The sequence below is a fragment of the Ornithorhynchus anatinus genome, chromosome 1 (assembly GCF_004115215.2).
Source record: "Ornithorhynchus anatinus isolate Pmale09 chromosome 1, mOrnAna1.pri.v4, whole genome shotgun sequence".
In the NCBI taxonomy this organism is placed as follows: Eukaryota; Metazoa; Chordata; class Mammalia; order Monotremata; family Ornithorhynchidae; genus Ornithorhynchus; species Ornithorhynchus anatinus.
In genome coordinates, this window is record NC_041728.1 from 129331123 (window position 1) to 129356146 (window position 25024).

The 25024-nt window shown below is 42.4% G+C and overlaps 1 protein-coding gene across 1 annotated transcript in view; it reads left to right on the plus strand.

Annotated features, from left to right (window-relative positions):
• The window catches only part of NGEF (neuronal guanine nucleotide exchange factor), a 58614-nt gene that overhangs the window by 11406 nt on the left and 22184 nt on the right, over positions 1–25024 (plus strand). Inside the window, exons 4-7 of the mRNA XM_029064225.2 lie at positions 18234–18394; positions 20359–20511; positions 21972–22101; positions 22930–23004. Of these exons, the coding sequence (XP_028920058.1) occupies positions 18234–18394; positions 20359–20511; positions 21972–22101; positions 22930–23004 (519 nt within the window). The remainder of the gene's footprint in view (positions 1–18233; positions 18395–20358; positions 20512–21971; positions 22102–22929; positions 23005–25024) is intronic.

Below are 25024 nucleotides of genomic sequence, written 5' to 3' on the forward strand. Positions count from 1 at the left end.
TTAATCTTGTAGATTCTAGAATATACCAGTTCCTCAATCAATCTTATTGAATACTGCACTAAGAACTTGGGAGAGTACACGTAGATTGGTAGACATGTTCCTGGCTCACGACAACCTTACAGTCTAGTTTTTTTAAATGATTTAAATTTTCTAGATCTACTATAGGCTTTCTGAAGAACCATCCTACCAACCAAATCCTCCTTGGGAAATTCAATGGAGCAGAAGTTCAATTAGCCTTAGCAATGATCAGGGCCTGCTACGTTTTAGGAGGGACTATCCTATCCATGTGACCAACTCTACTAGAGAAGACCACGCTGCTAGAGAAGCAGCGTGGCTCAGTGGAAAGAGCCCGGGCTTGGGAGTCAGAGGTCATGGGTTCGAATCCTGGCTCTGCCACTTGTCAGCTGTGTAACTGTGGGCAAGTCACTTAACTTCTCTGTGCCTCAGTTCCCTCATCTGTAAAATGGGGATGAAGACTGTGAGCCTCACGTCGGGCAATCTGATTACCCTATATCTACCCCAACGCTTAGAACAGTGCTCTGCCCATAGTAAGCGCTTAACGAATACCAACATTATTATTCTTATTATTCCTCCTCCTCCTCATTAGTAGAAATATCCCACAGGCATAGAGAATCTCCCTCTCTAGACTGTAGACAATTGCCCCCTCCCTTCTTCCTTCCTTAACTGCCATCTTCGACTGTTTGCTCCCCAGTGGCTTCTTCCCCACTGCTTTCAAACACGCTCATATCTCCCGTGTACTTAAAAAAAACCCTCCCTTGACCCCACGGCTCCATCCGGTTATCGCCCCATCTGCCTCCTGCCCTCTCCATACTCCTCGAGTCTACACCTGCTGTGTCTAGTTCTCCTTTAATTATCTCCTTGACCCCCTCCAATCTGGCTTCCATCCCCTTCACTCCTAGAAACCACCCTCTCAAAGGTCACCAGTGTTCTCTTCCTTTCCAAATCCAATGACCTCTATTCCATCCTAATCCTCCTTGACTTCTCTGATGCCTTCAACACGGTCAACAACCTCCTTCTGGAAACATTTTTCAACCTCGGCTTCACTAACTCTCCCCTCTCCTGGCCCACCTCTTAGCTCTCTGGCCACTGGTTCTCTGTTTCTTTTGTGGGCTCCTCCTCTGCCTCCCACCCCCTAGCTGTGATTTCTCTCAAGTCTCAGTTCTGGTTCCCCTTCTATTTTCCATCTAAACCCACTCCCTTGGAGAAATCATTTGCTCCCATGGCTTCAACTACCACCTCAATGCAGATGATACCCAAGTCTAGCTCTTCAGCCCTGATCTCTCCCCCTCTCTGCAGTCTCAGATTTACTCCTGCCTTCAAGACATCTCTTCTTGAATGTCCTCCCATCACCTCAAACCTAACATGTCCAAAACACAACTTCTTATCTACCCACCCAAACCCTGTCCTCCCTCTGACTTTCCCATCACTGTAGAAGGCTCCACCGTCCTTCCTGCCCCACAAGCCCGTGACCTTGGCATTATCCCTGACTTCTCTCATTCAACCCACATATTCAATCCATCACAACTCCTGTCAGTTCCACCTTCACAGCATCCCTAAAATCCACCCCTTCCTCTCCATCCAAACTGCTACTACGTTAATTCAAGCATTTGTTGTACCCCACCTTGATTACTTTATCAGCCTCCTCGCTGACCTCCCTGCCTCCTGTCTTTCCCCACTCAAGTCCATACTTCACTCTGCTGCCTGTATCATTTTCCTACAGGAACATTCAGACCATCTTTCCCCACTCCTCAAGAAGCTCCAGTATTTGCCCATCCACCTATGCATCAAACAAAAATTCCTCACCACTGGCTTTAAAGCACTCAATCACCTTGCCCCCTCCTACCTCATCTCATTCCTCTCCTACTACAACCCAGCCTACACACTTCACTCCTCTAATGCTAACTTTGTTACTGTTCCTCGATCTCATCTATCACACAAGTGAACTCTCACCCACATCCTGCCTCTGGCCTTTCCTCCTCATATCTGACATATGATTTCTCTCCCCCTCTTTAAAGCCTTAATGAAAGCACATCTCCAAGAGGCCTTCCCTGACTAAGCCCTCCTTTCCTCTTCTCCCATTCCCTTCTGTGTTACCCTGTCTTGCTCCCTTTATTCATGCCCCTCTCCCAACCCCACAATACTTCTGTACATATCTGTAATTTTTTTTTGTAGTAATGTCTGTCTCTCCCTCTAGACTGTAAGGGACAGGGAATGTCTGTTATATTGCTGTATTGTACTCTCCCAAGCGCTTAGTACAGTGCTTTACACACACAGTAAGCACTCAATAAATATGATGAATGAATAAACTCGTTGTGGGCAGGGAATGTCAGCCCTATTCTGCTGCACTGTCCCAAGTGCCTAGAACGTTGCCCTGCACTCAATAAATGCAGTTGATTCATTGATTGAAATAAGGATTCCAGCAGCAACCCATTTCCATGCTACTTCCTTACCCAAGTTAAATGGAAAAAAGAGATAATAATAGAACCCAGAGGCTAGGGAAGGTAAACTCTAATGTTTGTTGAGCAGAGAAGTGAGAGGTGTGGAGATTTGAATTGAATGAGAGGAAGAGACCATACTGGATTAAAGAGTGAGAGAGTGTGTTCTGAAGTTGAGTGGGAATGTGAGAGATCTGAGAGTGTGTATTTAAAATAAGAGATAAAAATGAGGAAGAAAGGTTTGTTTGGGTTTTTTTAAACCTCCACACCTCACCCCATCTCACCACCCACCTACCTAGGCTTTCCTACATATGTAGTTTGGTTGCAACTTGTTCTTGAAACCCTTATATGTCCTCACCCTCACCCCACCTGCATTTTTTTTTCCAGAATTAATTGAAAAATGCACAAAAGCAGTAAGTTATTCATTCATTCATTCAATAGTATTTATTGAGCGCTTACTATGTGCAGAGCACTGTACTAAGCGCTTGGGATGAACAAGTCGGCAACAGATAGAGACAGTCCCTGCCGTTTGACGGGCTTACAGTCTAATCGGGGGAGACGGACAGACAAGAACAATGGCAATAAATAGAGTCAAGGGGAAGAACACTAATGAACAAAATTGAGCTGATTCAAACTCTGCCAAAATTTTATAAAAATGTTCACAATATTCATAATTCTGTGAAGCCTTGCCTTGTAGTGGTTTAAATTTGGGGGGGGGGAGTGTGAGGGGCAGCTGGGAGCACAGAGCTACAACTATGCAATTATTGGCCAAATTAGTGGGAGCATGTGGCTGAAACTCATAAAATAATTTGGCATCTCAGATTAGCATTAATGTTATGACCTCATTGGGTTAGTAATGAAAAGTCAGGGGACACCAATGCTCAATTTATAGAAGGTAAAGGACTTTTTGCAGTTTGGACTCTTGGAGACGAGTAGCTCAGTGTGAACAATATAACATGTTAAAATCATCTAGTAAGAAAAGTGACATCTTTGTGTGCTATATTCTAAATCATTGGCTTCTGTACCATATTTGTTCAGTGTGCTTGTCATAACAAGAAAAGTGATCCTTCCTCTACTATAAGCACAATCTGACCCAGCAACTTTCTTTCAGCTGTACTTTTAAAATAAAACAGCAGAAGATGATGATGATGGTATTTGTTAAGCGCTTACTATGTGCGAAGCAGTGTTCTAAGCGCTGGGGGGGATTCAAGGTGATCAGATTGTCCCACATTGGGCTCACAGTCTTAATTCCCATTTGGCAGATGAGGTAACTGAGGCACAGAGAAGTGAAGTGACTTGCCCAAGGTCACAAAGCTGACAAGCAGCGGAGTGGGATTAGAACCCATGACCTCTGACTCCCAAGCCTGGGCTCTTTCCACTTAGCCACTCAGCTTCACAATTTGTTGTTTATACTCCAATTTTTCCCCCCCAAATTAAGGACTTTCTGTTGACAAAATCTGAATTTGCTTTTGAAGCCAAGTACCTTAAATATGGCATTTCCAATTCATTTTTAATTTTTTTAAAAAAGAAGCTTAAAGGGTCTTAATCATTTTTTGCCCCATTTATTCCTTCTATTGATTTAGTTTTTTAAAAAAATTATCTTGAAAAATGAAATAGGATTTCTAAATAGTCTCTGATATGGTCAATTGATTTAAACAGTTTAAATGAAGATACCAGTTAGAATAGCTGTGGGCAGGGAATGTCCACCAACTCTGTTGTACGCTAAGAACAGTGCTCCATACACAGTAAGTGCTGAAATACCACTGATGTAGGATTTTCCTGTGAGTTGTAGAACAAAGGAGTTCCCTAAAGAGGATGATTTGGAAAAGGCCATGAAAGAACTCTCTAAAATTGGGACCAGCAACCCATGGCCAGTAACTGGCCAGGCTGGGGAAGAGATACTTAGCCTTGAGGTGGTGGGGATAGGGTGCGACTTTGAATTGGAAGCGGTCACTCTATGGTCTTGCACAACTGACTTGTAAGCCTGATTAAGGGGAGATCCCAGTGGGTCTCCAGAGTTGTGGCTACCTCAACTCAGCTTATCAAATATTCTTGGTTTCCTGTGTTCCTCCTTCTGTAAGGGGCCTGATTTGGATGTTTGAATGGGGCTACCTCAGAGGGGAAAACCAACCATATTGTTTCATACCCTGACTAGCTTAGATGGGCTAAACTGGATTCCTGAGTTCACCCCACTGAGCCACATACTGTTGCCCCACATCTGACCTGACCCCAGAGTGAAACACAGAATTTTTGTAAAGTTAAGAGCTTTCTCTAAAAGCCAGGGGAAGGTCTTTTCACTCTACTTTAAATTAATAGAGAATAACTCTATCCTGGAAGAAACCCAGATTCAATTCCCAGCCAGTGAGATTTCTACTGAACAGAGAAGGCCTCCACAGAAAAAATGAAAGAAAGGAATGACTGGGCCATTTCAAGGAATGGGAAATTCAAGAGGCAGAGGAGGGGTGAGCTGGACAAACTGGGAAGCCAGGCTGGATTCTGATCCAAATGAAGAAGGAAACACTTCAGTTAAAAATAAATAGTGATTAGGCTAGGAGTATTAGGAATGCTAGAATTGAAGTGCAAAATTCATGAGAAATATTTGCAATCAACAAGATGTGAGTGCAGCAGTTTTTTGGTTTTTTTCCTCCCTTTCTCATCCCTCCATTCAGTCTAGGCTGTGCAGCTATGTTGTCCGGCAGTATTAATAGGATAGAGTAATGATAGTGTCTATCGACCATCCCCTGAATCCAGTGCACTGAAATAAGCACAAAATAAAAGCGCATAAGAATGCAAAATGACAAATAGTAAAATATTCTAGCTGTAGTTTAAAATATAAGAACAATAAATGTGTGCTGTTGGCCACTAGATTAAGACTAAACAAATATGTTTCCTGTACAACTCTCAAAAATGGCTGTCACAAGATACTCTACTGATGGGTGATTTCTTAAAATTATCCGGACATCTGCTAAGCACCAAAAAGCTAAAAATGAATCATCAAAGATAGACTTTTAATGATTAATGATGCAAACAATAGAACAAACTAGGAAAGTGTTGGGCCCACACATAAGCAATATTAAGGGAGTGGAATGCTAAAGAATGGGGAATTCTTGGGCAAGACTAAACTTTACCTGAAATTGAAAAAATAACTGCAACCCCAAAAGTCTCAACTTCCTTTCTTTCCTTCTCTGTACCCACCCTTGTGTTCCCTTTCTTTCCATTCACTTTATTTTCTAACAATAATAATAATAGTTATGGTATTAAGTGTTTACTCTGTTCCAAGCACTGTTCTAAACACTGGGTAAATACGAGGTAATCTGGTTGTCCCATGTGGGGCTCCCAGTCTTAATCCCCATTTTACAGATGAGGTAACTGAGGCACAGAGAAGTTAAGTGGCTTGCCCAAGGTCACTCAGCAGACAAGTGGCGGAGCTGGGATTAGAACCCTGATCCTTCTGATTTTCAAGCCCGTGTTTTTTCCACTAAACCATTCTGCATCTCCAGTAGTTGTCAGCTTTCTCAGTTTTCCCTGTTCTCCCAGCCCGCTGCCAAAAATACTATCCTTTTAATAGTTGACTATTTGGCCTAGTTAAGAGCATGAGACTGCAAATCAGAAGACCCATGTTCAAATCTATTCAAATCCCAAACCTACGGTATGGGACATCGGTCAAATCACTGAACCTCTCTGGGTCTCAATTTCCTCATCTATAAAAGAGAGGTACTTTAATCACTGTTTCTTATCCAGCACTCACAGTCTATGTCCAGTCTCATAGTCTTGTATTTATTCCAGAATGTAGTGAGCACTTAAATGTCATTACTATATTAATAGTAGCATGGGGAATATCCTGAAGGATTATGACCTGGCAGTTCAAAAAAGACTCTGAAGAAAGCAAGGGAAGTTTCAAAAAAGCTAAGACCATGAGGCAACCTATCTTGATCCTTAATTTCTTTTATAAAATCTGTTTTTAGAAAAATAAAGCGATCACTTCGGTTAGTCTATTAAATTAGCAAACCGGTAAGCTCAATTGGCAAAATATTTAGTCTACCTTTATTGGATTTTTTTCTTTACTTCCGTGACTATAGGAAAGAGTAAAAACTGGAAATGGAAGAAAAGGAACCTCTTGCCATCTTTCATGAAAACAAGGGATGTGCTAGGTTTGGTTTCAAATCTGGAAATCTGAATTTAAGACCTAGGACCTTTTTTCTCTAGTTATGGCATTAAGCACCTAATATGTGCTTAAACAATGGAGTAGATACAAAATTATCAGATTGAACATATTCCCTGTCCCAGATGGGGATTATAATCTATTTTATCCCTTTTTAAAGTTGAGAAAACTGAGGTCCAGAGCATTACGGGACTTTCCGGATCACAAAGCAGGCCTACTATGCCACGCTGTCTCTAAACTAAAAAAGGTCCCTTTGGCAATATACCAGAATACAAATTGAGCTCCAGCTGGGCTGAGCTTAAGATCCTCCTATTGGAGAATGATAACACTTTTCAAGAACATGTTGTTTTCTCTTAAAAAGGAGCTCTGACTCTGGAAATCCCTGTAGGACTTCTCTGGCATATGTTCTCCAGGGAAATTAGGATATTTCAAGGAGAAAAGTCTAGACAGACCTCAGAAGGATTGAATTGCAATTATCCTAGAATGAATTACTATCTGAAAGCCAATATAGTTTTCTCCACCTTGGGATGGACTTCGTGGAAAGTTCTTACCCGTGGTTTCTTTGATCGAATTAAAATGATGGAAATGTAATGTTGCATTCATTATCATTATCTATGGTCATTTTTATCTATCCAAGTGGCCAGCGTGTCAGTGACAGAATGGCCAGTCTCGCCCTAGCACCTTGTTTGACTACAAACTGCCCTATTACCCTGTAAATACCTTGAGAGGGGAAATCTTGTCTATCAATTGTAGTCTCCCAAGTTTTTTAGTAGAGTGCTCTGCACAAGTTCCCAGTGTATACCACTGATAACACGTGCTTTCACCCTTTACCCAACTGCTGAGGAGGGAACTCTAACAGGGAATAATAATAATAATAGTATTTAAGCGTTTACTATGTGCCGAGCACTGTTCTAAGCGCTGGGGTAGATACAAGGTGATCAGGTTGTCCCACATGGGGCTCTGAGTCAACCCCCATTTTTCAGATGAGGTCACTGAGGCCCAGAGAAGTGAAGTGACTTGCCCAAAGTCACACAGCCAACAAGTGGCCAAACTGGGATTAGAACCCACGACCTCTGATTCCCAAGCCCCACCTCTTTCCACTAAGCTATGCTGCTTCTCTAATGCGAGGGTGCTTCTCCTCTGCTTCTGCTAATTACCTCATTTATGCAAATGGTACCTCTTCAGAATCCTCACCCTGAAACAAAGAAAGTGACAGAATTAATGCAGGGAAAGGGAAAAGAGCTTGTTTCTACTCCTGGTAATATAGTTTTGGGATGTAAATTTAAATCGGATAAGCTATCCTTAAGAGGCCCTTGGGGAAAAACGTGAGTCTCTTTCACCCAACCATTGGAAACGTGGTGACTTTAGAGAAAAGTAATAGTGGTCAGGAAAATAATTTTAAAAGGCTTTTTGCCTACTGATTGCTCTAGGTGTGGCCTTGCTTAATAATCCTTTCAGTCTGGAGGAGTGAATTGGGGTTTAGAGCTAGAGAAGGGAGATTTAAAGTGAGACAGTGTTCTAGTTAATACATTTTACTTCCACAGTTTACTTATGAAGCAGTACTGATTACTTCTGATGGGGAGAGGGGGAGGCAGTGATGGCCACAGTGATGAGAAGGCAGGCTTTTGTTAGGGGTTAAGTTCATTCATTCATTCAGTAGTATTTATTGAGCACTTACTATGTGCAGAGCACTGTACTAAGCGCTTGGAATGTACAAATCAGCAACCGATACAGTCCCTGCCCATTGACGGGCTTACAGTCTAATCGGGGGAGACAGACAACGGGATGTACATCTCATTAACAAAATTAATAGGGTAATAAAAAATATATACAATGGTCTTCCAGTCACTAAAGGAGAGGCGGGGCTATAGCCTAGGGCTTAGTGGGGCTGTGGCTGCTGGCTACTGGACAGCAGGGGTTAGGGATGGGATTATGTGGATGAGTCCTACCCCAGGATGGCACCACATGGTCAGGGTAACCCCATTCATTCATTCAGTAGTATTTATTGAGCGCTTACTATATGCAGAGCTCTGTACTATGCGCTTGGAGTGTACAGTTCGGCAACAGAGACAATCCCTGCCCATTGACGGGCCTACAGTCTAATCGAATCACGTTGGTATTTGTTAAGTGCTTACTATGTGCAGAGCACTGTTCTAAGCGCTGGGGCAGATACAGGGTAATCAGGTTGTCCCACGTGAGGCTCACAGTCTTCATCCCCATTTTACAGATGAGGTAACTGAGGCCCAGAGAAGGGAAGTGACTTGCCCACAGTCACACAGCTGACAAGTGGCAGAGTCAGGATTCGAACCCTGACCTCTGATTCCCAAGTCCAAGCTCTCCCTAGCTCCCACAGAACATCTGTTCTGTAACACTTTCTTTTAGAAAGCAGTGTGACCTCATGGATACAGCAGGGGCCTGGGAGTCAGAAGGACCTGGGTTCTAATCCCAGCTCCACCGCTTGTCTGTTGCATGACCTTGGGCAAGTCCACTTCTCCGTGCTTCAGTTTCCTCCTCTGTAAAATAGGGATTAAGATTGTGAGTCCCATTTGGGACAGAAACTGTGTCCAATCTGATGAGCTTGTATCTACCCCCGTGCTTAGTACAGTGCCTGGCACATAGTAAGTGCTTAACAAATACTATTATTCCAGAGTTAGATTCAGGCTTACACTCAGTGCTGCATTAGGTCCATTCACATATATCTAATACATTATAAGTCTGCCTGAGTTTTCCCTTGGGGCCTGCTTATATTTTCAGAGAAAGCCCCAAAGCCCCCTGATTCTCTTGCCAAGAATCTAGATCTGACAGCCCACAAAACCGAGTTAAAGTGAAATTTTATGAGAAGTAGAAAAATAAATGGAGAAAAAATAATATTGCAGAAATCAAATCTAGTAAGTAACAAAATTGCTAAGGGGTTGAGCTATAATTCATGAATAGAGAGCTAATTTGGGTCACTGCAAATGAATGTTTGGAGAATACAATTTCCATACTTTTAATAAGTAACTGGTAGTTAGGGGGGCTTGGAGAACAGCTTTTGGACATACTTGGAGACCAGCTCTAAGACTTGGAAATACCGTAGAAAATCAAGCGATGATCAATTAATGCTTGACAAAAATAGAACAAAGAAAACAAGAAATTTCATACATGGAGTTCTTGTTAATTTGCTGACCCCAGTCCATTTTGTGAGGGTTTTTTGTCTCATAGTAAAAACTGCCTGAAGATACAAGTGATTCAGAAAACTCAAGAAAAATGTCAATTTGAACAGTTTCTCAAGTGAGGGGAAATTTCATATCCACTCTCATAATTACCTCGGCTATATAACTGCCCCACCCTGGTTTTCTAAGGCAAACATAAGGTTATTTTTTGTACCACATAGTGGCCATGCCCTAGGGAAGGAGGTGGAACAGACCAGAGAAAACACAACAAAGCAGGTCAGACTTCTGTGGGCCAGAAGAGGAACAGAAGGGTGAGAACAAAGGAAAATACATCAAGGGTGTGGACAACTGATTCATTGAGTGTCTAGTATATGCAACACTTGAAAATGAAATAGAAATAAGACACAATCTCAAGGGTCCTCTTACCTTCCTCTTCCTTCTTCCTTCTCTTTAAAAAAAAAAATCATATCTATTGAGTGCACAGCATGAAGCAGCGTGGCTCAGTGGAAAGAGCATGGGCTTTGGAGTCAGAGGTCATGGGTTCGAATCCCAGCTCGGCCACTTGTCAGCTGTGTGACTGTGGGCAAGTCACTTAACTTCTCTGCGCCTCAGTTACCTCATCTGTAAAATGGGGATTAAGACTGTGAGCCCCATGTGGGACAACCTGATTCCCCTGTGTCTACCCCAGCGCTTAGAACAGTGCTCTGCACATAGCGCTTAACAAATACCAACATTTATTATTATTATTATGTACTAAATGCTTGGGAGAGTACTATTCAACAAAGTTAGTAGACACGTTCCTTGCTCCGAAGGAGTTTGCAGTCTAGCAAGAGAAACACGCTTTAAAATAAATTGTGGATATGTACATAAGTACAGTGGGGCTGAGGGTGGGGTGAATAAGAATTCAAATACAAGTGTAAGAGTGATGCAGAAGGGAGAAGGAGTAGGGTAAATGCAGACTTAGTTGGGGAACGTCTCATGAAGGTCTGACTTTATTAAGGCTTTGGAGGTGGTGTGAGCGGTGGTCTGTTGGATATGAAGTGAGAGGGAGTTCCAGGCCAGAGGCAGGATGTGAGCAAGGGGTCAGCAGCAAGATAGACAAGTTTGGCATTAGAGGAGTGAAGTATGTGGGCTGGGTTGCAGGAAATCAAAGATAGGAAGGGGCAAAGTGATAGAGTGCTTTGAAGCCAATGGTAAAAAGTTTGCGTTTGATGCAGAGGTCGATAGGCAATCACTGGAGGTTCTTGAGGAGTGGGGAGACATTAATGAGAAAAATGGTCCAAGCAGCAGAGTGAAATATGGACTGGAGTGAGGAGAGACAGGAGGTAGGGAAGTCAGCAAGGAAGCTGATGCAGTAGTCAAGGCGGGATGGGAGAAGTGTTTGGATTAACATGCTAGCAGTTTAGATGGAGAGGAAAGGGTGGATTTTAGCGATGTCGCTAAGGTTGTACCAACAGGATTCGATGACAGATTGGCATTATCTTCGACTCGTCTTTCTCATTCAACCCACATCTTCAAAGTTACCGGCTTCTGAGACAGAGGATTATAGTGTGATCTATAGTGCTGGGAAAGTCAGGGCTAGGACAGGTTTTGGCTGGAAAGACAGATTAAGAATTCTGCTTTGGACATGTTAAACGAGGTAAATCAGAGGTGTCATTGGGACATTCAAGTAGTGATGTACTGAAGTTAGGAGGAAATGCAGGACTTCAGAGAAAGAGAAAGAATAGGGCTGGAGATGTAGATATGGAAATCGTCCACATAGAGATGATAGTTGAAGCCATGGGAGTAAATGAGTTCTCCAAGGGCATGAGTGTAGTTGGAGAATAGAAACCCAGAACTGTGGGGGTCTCCCAAAATTAGTTGGGGTGGGAGGAGGAGGAACCTGCAAAAGAAACTGAGGCTGAGCGGCCAGAGTGATAGGAGGAGAACAAGGAGAGAACAAATGTCAGTGAAGCCAAGGTTGGATAATGGAAAATGTTTCCAGGAAAAGGAGATGGTCATCAATGTCAAAGGCAGAGGAGACATTGAGGAGGATTAGGATGGAGTTAAGGATGGTGGATATGGCAAGAAAGAGATCATTGGTGACCTTTGGTGTCAAAGGCAGCTTCTGTGGAGTGAAGAATGCAGAAGCCAGATTGGAAGGCATTGAGGAAAGAATTGGAGGAGAGGAAAAGAGGTAGTGGGTGTGGACAAATTGGTCAAGGGATTTGGAGAAGAATGATAGGTGAGAAATGGAGTGAGAACTGGAGGGAGCTGGGGGTCGAAGGAGGGGCGTTTTGGATAAAGGGAGACATGAACATGTTTAAAAGCAGTGGGGAAGAAGCCATTGAAAAGCAAAGAGTTAAAGTTGGTGGTCAGGGAGGGGGCCAGTGTTCTGATAAGGTACAAAGGGATGTGGGTGAAGGGGGTAGATTTTGAGAGGCGGTTGGAGATCTCTTGAGATACTGCTGGGCAAGGTGGGAGGGTTAAAGGAGGAGCAGGTGAAGGGAGGGAATGGAGAGGAGCAAGGGAGATTTTTATGATATTTAAGCATTTTGTGCCAAGCACTGTCCTAAGCCCTGGGGTAGATACAAGGTAATAAGGTTGGACACAGGCCTTGTTTCCCATCGGCTCATATGAATGGGATTCAATTTACTGATGAGGAGACTGAAGCTAAGTGACTTGTGCAACGTCACTCAACGGACGAGTGGTGGAGCTGGAATTAAAACCCAGGTCCTCTGACTCCCCGACCCATGCCCTTTCCACTAGGCCATGCTGCTCCTCATACCCGTATTGCAAGGCTTATTTCCGAATTACTAATAGCTCCATCCCTTCTTTCAATGTTACAAACATTATGCAAAAAAGTGGGACAATTTTATTCTAGTTGAAGTCTCAATTCTCAACACTGGGGCCAGTGTACTCATGAAATTCTTACATTTGGTCCTGATCAGACGTTCGTAAATTTGAGTATTTATTATCCAAACCTGTACAGATATGCTGCATAATGCAGAATAACCATGGCTTCTTTGAAATTTGGACTCTGATCTCTTTGCTCTGTGATGGAGCTGTTTCATAAAGCAAGACTAAGCCCCCATTTCCTCTTCTCCCACTCCCTCCTGCATCACCCTCACGCTTTGGATTTGGCTCCCTTTATTGACCGCTCCCTTATTCCCATAGCATTTAAGTACATATCTGTAACTTATTTATATTAATGTCTGTCTCCCCTTCTAGACTGTGAGCTCATTGAGGGCAATGTCCACCACCTCTGTTTTACTGTACTCTCCCAAGTGCTTAGTACAGTGCTCTGCATAAAGTAAGAGCTCAATAAATATGATTGATAAAGTTTGCTTCTAGTGTGATGGCTGCATAAATACAATTAAAGTTAGTTATGTAGAAGAAGAGGGTTTGAGGAAATGCTGACCACCTGTAAGCATACACTCCAAAAGGATGGGAATATATATATATTTTTTAAATAGTTACAAATTCTCAGTGATAGCCCAGGTAAATGGGGAGGGGAGTATGGTGATAACTGGCAATAAAACATTTCTAAAGTAAAAGTCAGGAACTAGACAAATCAGTGTGTTTATTAAAACTTGAGTACTTCTCAAAGAGAAGTGGAAAGGAAAAAAAAGTTTAAATGGGGTGGAAGGGCAGAGGAGAGAAACCAGCAAACATCTATATCCTATGATCAGCTAGTCATACCATCTGGCTAAGTCAGGATGGGATAAACTAAATGGCAGGCTGAAAATATCTCACAGAAACTGCCTTCATTTAAGTCCTGCTAGTCGTATTTGTCTCAGTAACCAGCTAAATACAGTGATAATTATTGCATTTAACTTTTTTTGGGGGTGGGGGGGGTAATAGCTTTTCTTTTTTTTTTTTTTGGTCAATTCAGCATAGGCTGAAGAATAATAATGTCACCTTGACTTTAGGGTCAGATTGAGTCCTTGAGCTTTATCTCCACTTCTGCTTACCCATATCAATCACTCATGTGTAGGCATTCTGGTAGGAATTTTGGAGCCAATCTAGCCCTGTCTGACCTAGGGGAATGTAGCAATGTCAGAGTCTCAGGGACATAACATTATTTTTCCTGCAACATTAATTAGGCTTTGGTGTTAGCTTTAGCCCCCTAAAATATGGACCCAATGTAAATTTATTTTTTCTATTGAAATTATTAAAAAATATAACCAAAAAACCTACTTCTTGCCCTATATAGACCTGGCCATAAGAGTCCTGAGCGCTATCAAGAGCATGCTGAAAGAGAAGTTAGTGAACAAAACAGAAAAGTTCTATTTGGCTTTGGGTGCAGGAGGAGGGAGATTGGACAGACAGATCTGTTTGGTGTTTTCATTATTTTTGCCCTCGTTTGGTACCAGAAGACTTTCCTAGTTTTACAGTCCTTTTAGAGATTCCAATTTGACTTAACAATACTCTGAAATGTATTTTAACATATTTAAATATAACAATAGGAAAATTATTGATATGTCCAAAACAGATCTTCTCCATCTTCCCACTCAAACCTTGTCCTCCCTGTGTCTTTTCAATCAGTGTAGACACTACATTGTCTCACAAGCCCATGATCTTGGCATTATCCTTATTTTTATTATCATTATCAAGGTGGGATAGGATAAGTGATTGTATTAACATGATAACAGTTTGGATGGAGAGGAAAGGGTGGATCTTAGCAATGTTGTGAAGGTCGAACTGACAGGACTTAATGATAGATTGACTATGTGGGTTGAAAGAGAGAGGGGAGTCAGAGATAGCGTCAAGGTTACAGGCTCGTGAAATAAAGGATGGTGGTGCCGTCTACAGGGATGGGAAAGTCAGGAGGAGGACAGGCTTTGGGTGGGAAGATAAGTCCTGTTTTAGACATGTTAAGTTGAAGGTGACAGGAGGATGGTTTTAAAGGCAAAAGGAAATACGAGACTGCAGAGAAGGAGATAGAGCACGGCTGGAGATGCAGATTTGGGTATCATTCATTAAATAGTATTTATTGAGCACTTACTATGTGCAGAGCACTGTAGTAAGCGCTTGGAATGTACAAATCGGCAACAGATAGAGACAGTCCCTGCCCTTTGATGGGCTTACAGTCTAATCGGGGGAGACAGGCAGACAAGAACAAGGGCAATAAATAGAGTCAAGGGGAAGAACATCTCATGAAAACAATGGCAAATAAATAGAATCAGGGTGATGTACATCTCATTAAACAAAATAAATAGGGTGATGAAGATATATATAATCGAGCGGACGAGTACAGTGCTGAGGGGATGGGACAGGAGGGGGAGGAGGAGAAGGAAAGGGGGGAGAAGAGCAGGTGAAGGGAGGGGAGATGAAGGGAGGGTAGAGGGAGGAGAGGGAAAAAAGGGGGGAGCTCAGTCTGGGAAGGCCTCTTGGAAGAGGTGAACTTTAAGTAGGGATTTGAAGAGGGGAAGAGAATTAGATTGTCGGAGGTGAGGAGGGAGGGCGTTCCGGGACCGCGGGAGGACGTGACCCAGGGGTTGACGGTGGGATAGGCAAGACCGAGGGACGGTGAGGAGGTGGGCGGCAGAGGAGCGGAGGTGGTAGTCAAAGTCATGTGAGTGAATGAGTTCTCCAAGAGAGCGAGTGCAGGTGAAAATTAGAAGGGAACCCAGAACTGAACCTTGAGGGATACCCACAGTCACGTATATTGTGGTGGTGGGGCGGGGTGGGAGATGGGGGAGTGGGCAGATAAAGGTGGCAGGGTACGCATAATCTAGGTAGCAAAGTGTAATGACACTTTGTAATAATAATGTTATTTGTTAAGCGCTTACTATGTGCAGAGCACTGTTCTAAGCGCTGGGGTAGTTAGGGGCTAATCAGCTTGTCTCTCGTGAGGCTCACAGTTAATCCCCATTTTACAGATGAGGTAACCGAGGCACAGAGAAGTTAAGTGACTTGCCCACAGTCACACAGCTGAAAAATGGCAGAGCCGGGAGTCGAACCCATGACCTCTGACTCCGAAGCCCAGGCTCTTTCCACTGAGCCATGACAAAGTGTGAACTTACTCTAGTGTATTAGAATAAACTGCAGTTATAAAAAATGAGCCCAGAGATGTTGATTTTTAAAATCTGAGTCTCAGTAATTATTCATCAAAGTGACTTTGATAATCCTTGTCTCAGTGATTAGAGGGTCATCTGACACCATGAATTTTATCACATGGTCTGTGTCAGTAGTGCCAAATGGGAGCTCTCTTTTTATTGCGAAGTCGTTCCTGATTCGATTCATGACTTACCAGTGAACATGCTACTCTCACAACAGAGGCTATGTAAATACTATTCACTGTCTGGATTTGCTCTAGGCAGATGCACATTTTTTTATGAACTTTTTTTTCCTTGGAAATATCCATTTTTGACCCAAATCTGCCCTCGTTGCCAAACAAATTTGCAAATGTGCTGCTGGGCAGATGGGGAAACTTATTTGGAAACAAACTACTAAGCCCATCCCAGAGCTTAACTCCAAGCACAATATTATTACTCCTGTCTTATTGGGAAACTATATCTTCTTGAAGCCAACTTTTTTTTGCCCTCCTTTTGTGCCCTGTTCTAAAGCTGCTAATTTGATTCTGGGGGAGGGAGTAACTTTTGATCTGTTTTTTCATTCTTTCCCTTCCCCTCTGGACTAGAAGCAGCATGGTGTAGTGATAGAGCATGGGCCTACGAGTTAAAAGGTCAGGGTTCTGATCTTCCTGCTTCCACCACTTATCTGCTGTGTGGCCTTGGGCAAGTCACTTAACTTCTCAGTGCCTCAGTTACCTCATCTGTAAAATGGGGAACGAGTCTGAACCCTACATGGGACAGGGACTGGGTCCAACCTGATTTGCTTGTATTCACCCCAGAGCTTAGTACAGTGTCTGGCATTTAAATACCATAATTATGATTATTATTAAGTTCCACATTTACCACAACTATTAGTATAAGCTCCTTGTGGGGATGGAACATGTCTACCAACTCTGCTATAATGTACTCTACCAAGCACTTAGTACAGTGTTCTGCACACAGTAAGGGTTCAATAAATACCATTGATCGGTTCCTTTCTCTGAGAGTCATTTTCTTGGTTTAGTATTTTGTCAAGTGGACAGAGCTAGGGAAGGCAGTGAGAAAGGAAAGAGATGGGATGAGAGGGAAATGAAATCAGAGGGCCAAAAAACTGTAAAGCCCCAAAGAGAAAAGACTTTGTAGGATCAATGAAGTTATCTAAATTCTTAGATAAAAGATTAGCTAACTTCTCTAGTTTAAATCCTACTCTAATCTGTGGTGCTTAACTAGTTGTGATCTTTGACTCCATAAAGAATTTAGAACATAGTACTTGCAAGATTGAAAAAAATAAATGTATCTGTGTGTTTTGCGACATTTCTTCCTTTAAAGAGGAAAGGGGAACTGGAAGAAGAATAAAGATCTAGCACTCCTGGGAGCAAGCGGAGAGCCAGCCAGTAGTCCATAGCCCAGGGCCAGAAAACAAGATCCCCAACTTCCATTCTGCACTGTCTCCCCAAATAGACTTTAGCCAAGCAAACCTGCTGTGGCAAACCTCTCTCTAGTTAAATTGAAAATAATTCTGCAAGTTTCCACCAGTAAACATCTGGAACAGGGATTATTTTCACCCACAAGTAGATGTATCCATCCACTACCCCTGAACAAGTCTGGTAACGAAGTTTTCACAGAATTCTTAAGCAGAAAAAAGTGATGATTTGGGAAGCTTAATTTGGTTTTCTTGCTCATTGTGGGCAGGGAATATGTCTACCAACTCAGTTGTACTGTTACTCTGCACTTAGTAATTGCTCAATAACTTCCATTGATTTTTTTTTTCTTTGTGCATGTATTCTCAGAAATTCAGGCAATGGATATATTTAAAGAAATTTTGAAAGATTTTTCAGGATGAGGTTTTTCTTATTACCAATATTGAGTGAGCATCTATTGTTTACAGAAAACTATGTATGGCACTTGGGAGCTCACAATAAAAGTAGAAGACACATTTCCTGCCCTTCAAGCTTTTTAAAAATTAAGTACTTCATATGTGTCAGGCACTTTACTAGTTGTGGGGTAGATATGAGCTAACCAGATTGGACACAAGCTGTGTCCCACATGGAGCTCCCAGTCTTAAACCCCACTTTACAGAGGAGGTAACTGAGGCACAAAGAAGTTTTAAGAGACTTGCCCAAGGTAACACACCAGAAAGTGGTGGAGTTGCTTAAGTTCTCTGTGCCTCAGTCTCCTCTTCTGTAAAATGGAGATTTTAAAGCTTACAGTGGAGGAAACACAGGCACAGGTTTATGTATACGATGGGAACTAGAAGAGAAATATAGGTATAACTGATAACAAAAGTAAGCAAAAATGAATAAGAAGAATAAACCAATATACATGTTTTAGGGTGGCAGGAGATGGGGATTAATCATGGGAATGCCTGCTCACATGGTACATCTGCACATTTTGGATTTTCCTTTTTTTTTTAAACTGTTTTTAGGCTATGTTTGAACTGGTCACTTCAGAAGCCTCTTACTACAAAAGCCTAAGCCTGCTTGTGTCTCACTTCATGGAAAATGAGCGACTGAAGAAGATTTTACACCCCTCTGAATCTCACATCCTCTTCTCTAATGTCCTGGATGTTATGGCAGTCAGCGAAAGGTATGTTTAAGCTGTTAAATTTCCGAAGAGGGGATTTTACAATTTCATAGTACCTTTTTAGAGAAGTCTAGAGCTGTTCTGACTTCATCCCTCACTTGACACCCATATTATTACCTAAATAAAGTTAGATAAACTGACTTTCAAAAGGCCAGTCCTCCTGACTATCACTCAGAAAAATAAAAGATCAAATGAGGATCAAATTAACAGAAGTGAGGGGAAGTGATCTCATCCCACACTCTGCCAGCATGGCTCAGTGGAAAGAGCACGGGCTTTGGAGTCAGGGCTCATGAGTTCGAATCCCAGCTCTGCCACTTGTCGGCTGTGTGACTGTGGGCAAGTCACTTAACTTCTCTGTGCCTCAGTTCCCTCATCTGTAAAATGGGGATTAACTGTGAGCCTCATGTGGGACAACCTGATTCCCCTGTGTCTACCCCAGCGCTTAGAACAGTGCTCGGCACATAGTAAGCGCTTAACAAATACCAACATTATTATTATTATTATTAAGATTCCCTGTTTCCAAATTCGTTCTTGTCATGTCCACAGAGCTTTTTGTTACTGACAAGCGAGCTACTCAATGTGGAAGAGCTACTTCCAAATTTTCCTCTTGTTTCATACCATTACAGTAGACATGTTGAAACATGCATTCAACTTTGGGTAATACTTTAGCAGACTTAAATTCTCAAATTTGTTTCATGGGCTATATGACGTGCTGCCATTGTCTTTCTCCATAGTACAGGTCTTCAAGGTGCTATTTTAACATAGTTTCAGGCTTTTTCTGTCAGGTTTATGACTACTAGCAGAAATAGCTACCCTTCATTTGTTCTGCTTTGCCCCACTCCCTTTTCTTTCCTGTCTGTCCGTAATACTTCCTCTGCCAAAATCCTTCTGTTCCCCCTAAGACCCTCAACTCTTTTGTTGGTTTGTGTGTCTTTTCCTGTGTGTTTACTTGCTCTTGGGCTGTGTCCCTCTCTTCCCTTCCCAATGTCTTCTCATTAGCTTGTCTCAACCATTCAGTGTTCCTTTTTCCTTGTCCCTCTATACCTTTTTGATACTCTCCTTTATGCTTCAGTTTTCTGCAAAGCCTTTTTTTCTGCCTTTTGCCCCTCATCTTGTCCCCCTCTCCCCCCCGCCGCTTTATGGTGTTGAGCACTTTTCTAGAAGAGAGTAGGGAGGACTTGCCATCTACTCTCTATGCTCCTCTGCACATGCCCATAAAGTGAGGATTCCCAATCCTCACTGGGAGTCAGGATTTCTGTTCATGTTCCTTTTCCTTAGTTCTTCTGCTCATCTGGGGAACAGGGCTTCTTCTCTCTGGTGGAAGGAAGGAAAGGGAAGATAAGATATTTTCTTCTCTCCCTCCTCTCCCGCTCAGACAAAATAAACCTGATAGTAAAGAAACTCATTGAGCTAACTCAACCATTGCTTCTGGGTTTTGTTTGTTTTTTTGGTTTGTTTGGTTTTTTGTTTTAAAAGAGAAAAAGGACCCATTTCACAACACCTTCTTCCCCAAAATAAAAGCTGTTCAACTGCCTGGGACTGCCTATGGGTTGCTTGCCCCTGGGGTGCTGAAAATGTCTTTTTGTTTTGTTTTAGATTGGTGGACACAGCAATGGCAATCTCGTAGCACAACTCATAGCAGGCAGGGCAACAGAAATCCCAGTGGCTATCTCTGACAGTCATACTATATATATGCACCTACACACATTATAAATATGTCTGACAAAGATTATGTATAAAGAGATATCCAAATGGATATCATTTTAATACGGAAACAAGATAGGTGATAATGTTTTCCTATTCCATGTTCAAGGCCGTGTGACAATATATATTAACACATCCTACTTTATACTGTGACTGCTTCTAATGATAATGGCAGAGAGTGAAAAGCAAATTATATTGGCTTTTTCAATAGTCTCTATTGATAACTATTCTTCTTTAATTTGCATTCTGGGTTGATCATGTAGATTCCTGTTGGAACTTGAGCACCGGATGGAAGAGAACATCGTGATCTCAGATGTGTGTGACATTGTCTACCAGCATGCAGCCAATCACTTCTCTGTCTACATAACCTATGTCTCTAACCAGACTTACCAGGAGCGAACATATAAACAACTTCTGTGAGTTCAGTGAATAAATTGGTTTAAAAAAAAAAAATCTGTAGGACCCCCGAAAAGTTGTAATGTTGAGCTCCACTTGAAGTGATTGAACTGGTCCTTAGTTTAAAAAAAAATAAGATTGGGGGCATTTCTTATTTTTCTGGGTGAAGGAAAGTCTATAAATATATCTTTCCTTTGTCTCTACATTCCAGTTCCCCATTATTACCATAGCAATAGAATTTCCTAGTTGTTATATCCAAGCATAATGCATTTAAAATAATTTAGAAGTTCCAGAGGGTTTAGAGCCTCTTGTATCTCAGAAAAGTAAGTATGACAATCTTGTTTTGATTCCAACAAGGAGCTTGTGTATTGATCTGCTGGGTACTATAACTGGATTATTCCTCAACAATGCAGAACCCCATGAGAGTCATTGAGTGGGTTTTAGGCCAGAGATTCTGCCTAGAAAATAGGAGGATTGGGTGAGGAAAGGAATATGGTTGATTGGAGCGGGGCGGGGGGACTAGAATAAATACCAATGATTAGGACAAAAAGTAAATGAAAATTTTGGATACCTTTCAGTCACATTCTAGAATTTACCATTAATCTCTTCCATTTCTCAGACATTATTCTGATAATTTGGTGTTTCAAGCACTAAGGTAAATGTTAGGCTACCTTACCTGTTCATCTGTATGGTTTCATACCTCTTAAATATCAAAAATATGTTCATATGCATTACAGGCATTTAAAAATCAAACTTCCTCAGTCAGCCCCGACTCAAGCACATCAATATTGCCTTAATTTCCAGACAGAGACCCTTCAAAAGCCAACTAAAGAAGCCTTTCAGGCATTTGAGCATCGTCTTGGAAGTCTTCGTCAAAGGCAGCCAAATGGGTGTTTTTCTATAATACTCTTGTGAAATTCAGATTAACTATGGTAATTCTGTTCATTCCAGCGGCCCACTCCACCCCTCTTTCCTTCCCTTTAGCTATGTCTTGCCAATGTCTAGTAGGTCTCTGTACTGCAGGGCCGTGCCTTTTAGGTTAGACTTTACCCTATTAGAAATAGCTTAGACTTAGTCATTTTCTCTATGACATTGCCCTGTTTCTGTGACTACATGGATTTTTACCAGGCTACAGTGATCCTCCTGTGTAAAGAGGTATAATTATGCTTCTGACTCATACTTGGACACACACCCACAGTCACAGCATATGTTGTTAAATCCATATGTGATTTGCTTGTGAATCCACTACACTGATTTAACTTGTGCATTATAAGTTTTTCTTGTTCCCTCCCCACAGAATTAGACCTAAATATAAACAGAAATGTATTCAGGAGTTTTCAGTGAGTGGAAGTTTGAGGCCTAGCCATATGCTCTCAATGGGGGTGGAAGTTACATGAAAGGAAGCATTTAACGTTCATATCTGTTACACGCCTGGCCTTCAATACAGAGAAACATGCTCTCCATCTGTCTTTATTTCCAGCCAGGAGAAGGCAGCTTTCCGGGAGGTGATCTCTCAGTTGGAACTGGATCCCAAATGTAAAGGCTTATCCTTCTCCTCCTTTCTGATTTTACCGTTTCAAAGGATCACCCGCCTAAAGTTACTGGTGCAGGTACTTCACTTCCCTTTCTTCTTTCCTCCCTCCCCACTTCCTCCACCCAAAATTCTGAGATTTGTTATTCTCAACTCTAATAAATTTAGGGATAAAGTAATTCCCCTTTTAGCCAACTCAAATTCTCACTATGAAAAGGCAGTTTGTTGAACTGGGGAAAGAAGTGGAAGTAGGATGAAATAGTCAAGGTTAGTAAGGAATTGATCTGGTGAGCAGTTACGAGGGTGTTGTGTGATTAGACACAATGGGAAATGGAATTTAAAAGAGGCAATACAGAAAATGTGGGTTAGAGGTTCTAGGAAGAGAAGTGTTAAAAAGCTTAAAAATTCATTGTTATTTAAGTGTTTTATCTCCCCCACTATATCCTAAGCACTCGGGGGCAGGATCGTGTCTACTAAATCTATCGTTTTCTTCCAAGTACTTAGTTTTTGAATGCCATTTACTTGCCCAATCAATATCGTTTGTTGAGGGTCTACTGTGTGCAGAGCACTAAGGAAATTCAATGGAAAATTTCACTACCATTAAGATTACTCCACAGAATACAGTGCTTGAACATTTCTGCACCAAACAAATTTTATACCTATCTCAGGAGAGACACTTATCATGCCTCACAATTCAGAACTATTTTTGTAAGCATCACCAGTTTGGTCATTTTAACTGCCTCTTTCTAGGGTTTTACACCCTCCACTGAGGCTTGAGATTCAGTTTTAACCAGGAAGAGCATTTTCTTCTCTCACTCCATCTTGGAGTGGAAAACTACTGAGGGTTTAATGGTGTGTTTGATGCCAATCCTTAACTGGAATTCAGTTAAACTCTTCTTATTTTCAGAATATCCTCAAAAAGGTGGAAGAAAGATCAGAGAGAGAATGCACCGCACTTGATGCTCACAAGGAATTAGAAACGGTAAGCTTGGTCATTTGCAAAGGGAATCACCCATGTCATCATTGGTTTAGGAAAGCTATTGCATTTCAAAGTCAAGATTTCACCAGTTGAACTTCAAAGCCTGAATATTGAAGAAATTAATCTGCCATTATTCATGCTAATTTACTGCAATGGCTGGAATATTTGAAACAGATAATTTTTGAAAACTGGTGAAATAAAATTTCTGCACTTAAACTGATTTCCACAGTTCGTCATTTCCATAAGCTCATAACATTCCAACCCTGGGCTCTGCAATTAGCACTAGATTCTATGAACTGCAAAAGCCCCAGTGGTTTTTATGTTGGGAGCGAGTGCCCCACAGTGGCCTAGAAAGTCGTGGGCTCTAATCCTGGCTCCGCCACTTGTCCGCTGTGTGACCTCGGGCTAGTCACTTCGCTTCTCTGGGCCTCAGTTACCTCATCTGTAAAATGAGGATTGAGACTGTGAGCCCCACGTGGGGCAGGGATAGTGTCCAATCTGATTTGTTTGTGTCCACCCCAGCGCTTAGTATGGTGCCTGGTGCAGGCAGTAAGCGCTTAACAAATACCCTAATTATTATTACTATTATATAGTGGTGTCTGGTGTTCAAGGGCTCGCAGACAGTTCATTCATTCAATAGTATTTATTGAGTGCTTACTATGTGCAGAACACTGTACTAAGCGCTTGTAATGTACAATATGGCAACAGATAGAGACAATTCCTGGCCAATTATGGATTCGCAGTTCTTTGACCACATACTGCAGCTCGTCACTTCACTCCACATGCCACTAGCCACAAGAGGACCAAGTAATAGAGCCTACATGTTTTTACTAGTATAAAAACAATAGGCCTGAGAGTCACTTCCCTACTATGTGACTTTAGGCAAGGCACTTAAGTTCTTGGTGCCTCGGTTTCTTCATCTGTAAAATGGGGATTAAATGTTTTTGGTTTTTTTCCTCTTTAGACTGTGAGCCCCAGAAGGGACAGGGATTGTGTCCAACCTGCTTAACTTGAATCCACCCAAGCACTTGGAACAGTGGTTAGCGCTGTTATCGCAGCCCCCCTCCTACATTTCCTCTCTGCTCTCCTGCTACAACCCAACCCTCACACTCTGCTCCTCTAATGCCAAGCTATTCACTGTACCTCGATCTAATTTATCTCCCCACCGCCTCTCACCCACATCCTGCCTCTGGCCTGGAATACCCTCCCTCTTCATATCTGACAAACAGTTACTCTCCACACCTTCAAAGCCTTATTGAAGGCCCATCTTCTCCAAGTGACCTTCCTTGACTAAGCCCTCATTCCGTTTTCTCCCACTCCCTTCTGCGTCACCCTTGTACTTGTACTTGGTCCCTTTTTTTCACCACCCCCTTGGCGCCGTAGCACTTATGTACATATCTGTTATGTATTAATTGACATTAATTCAGCTTCCCCCTCTAGACTGAAAGTTCACTGTGGGCAGGGAATGTGTCCACTAACTCTGTTATGTTCAATCAGTGGTATTTATCGAGAGCTTACTGTGTGCAGAGCACCGTACTAAGTGCTTCGAAGAGTACAATAGAACAGATAGCCACGTTCCCTGCTCTACTTTCCTACCATCTCTACGCAGATGACACGCAGATCTACATCTCCACCCCTGTCCTCTCCCCCTCCCTTCAGGCTCGCATCTCCTCCCGCCTCCGGGACGTCTCCACCTGGATGTCGGCCCGGCACCTAAAACTCAACGTGAGCGAGACTGAGCTCCTCATCTTCCCTCCCAAACCCAGTCCTCTCCCAGACTTCTCTATCACCGTGGATGGCACGACCGTCCTTCCCGTCTCTCGGCCCCGCGATCTCGGTGTCATCCTTGACTCGTCTCTCTCGTTCACCCCACACATCCTATCCGTTACCGAGACCTGCCGGTTTCACCCCTACAATATCGCCAAGATCCGCCCTTTCCTCTCCACCCAGACGGCTACCTTACTGCTACGGGCTCTTGTTATATCCCGGCTAGACTACTGTGTCAGCCTTCTCTCTGACCTCC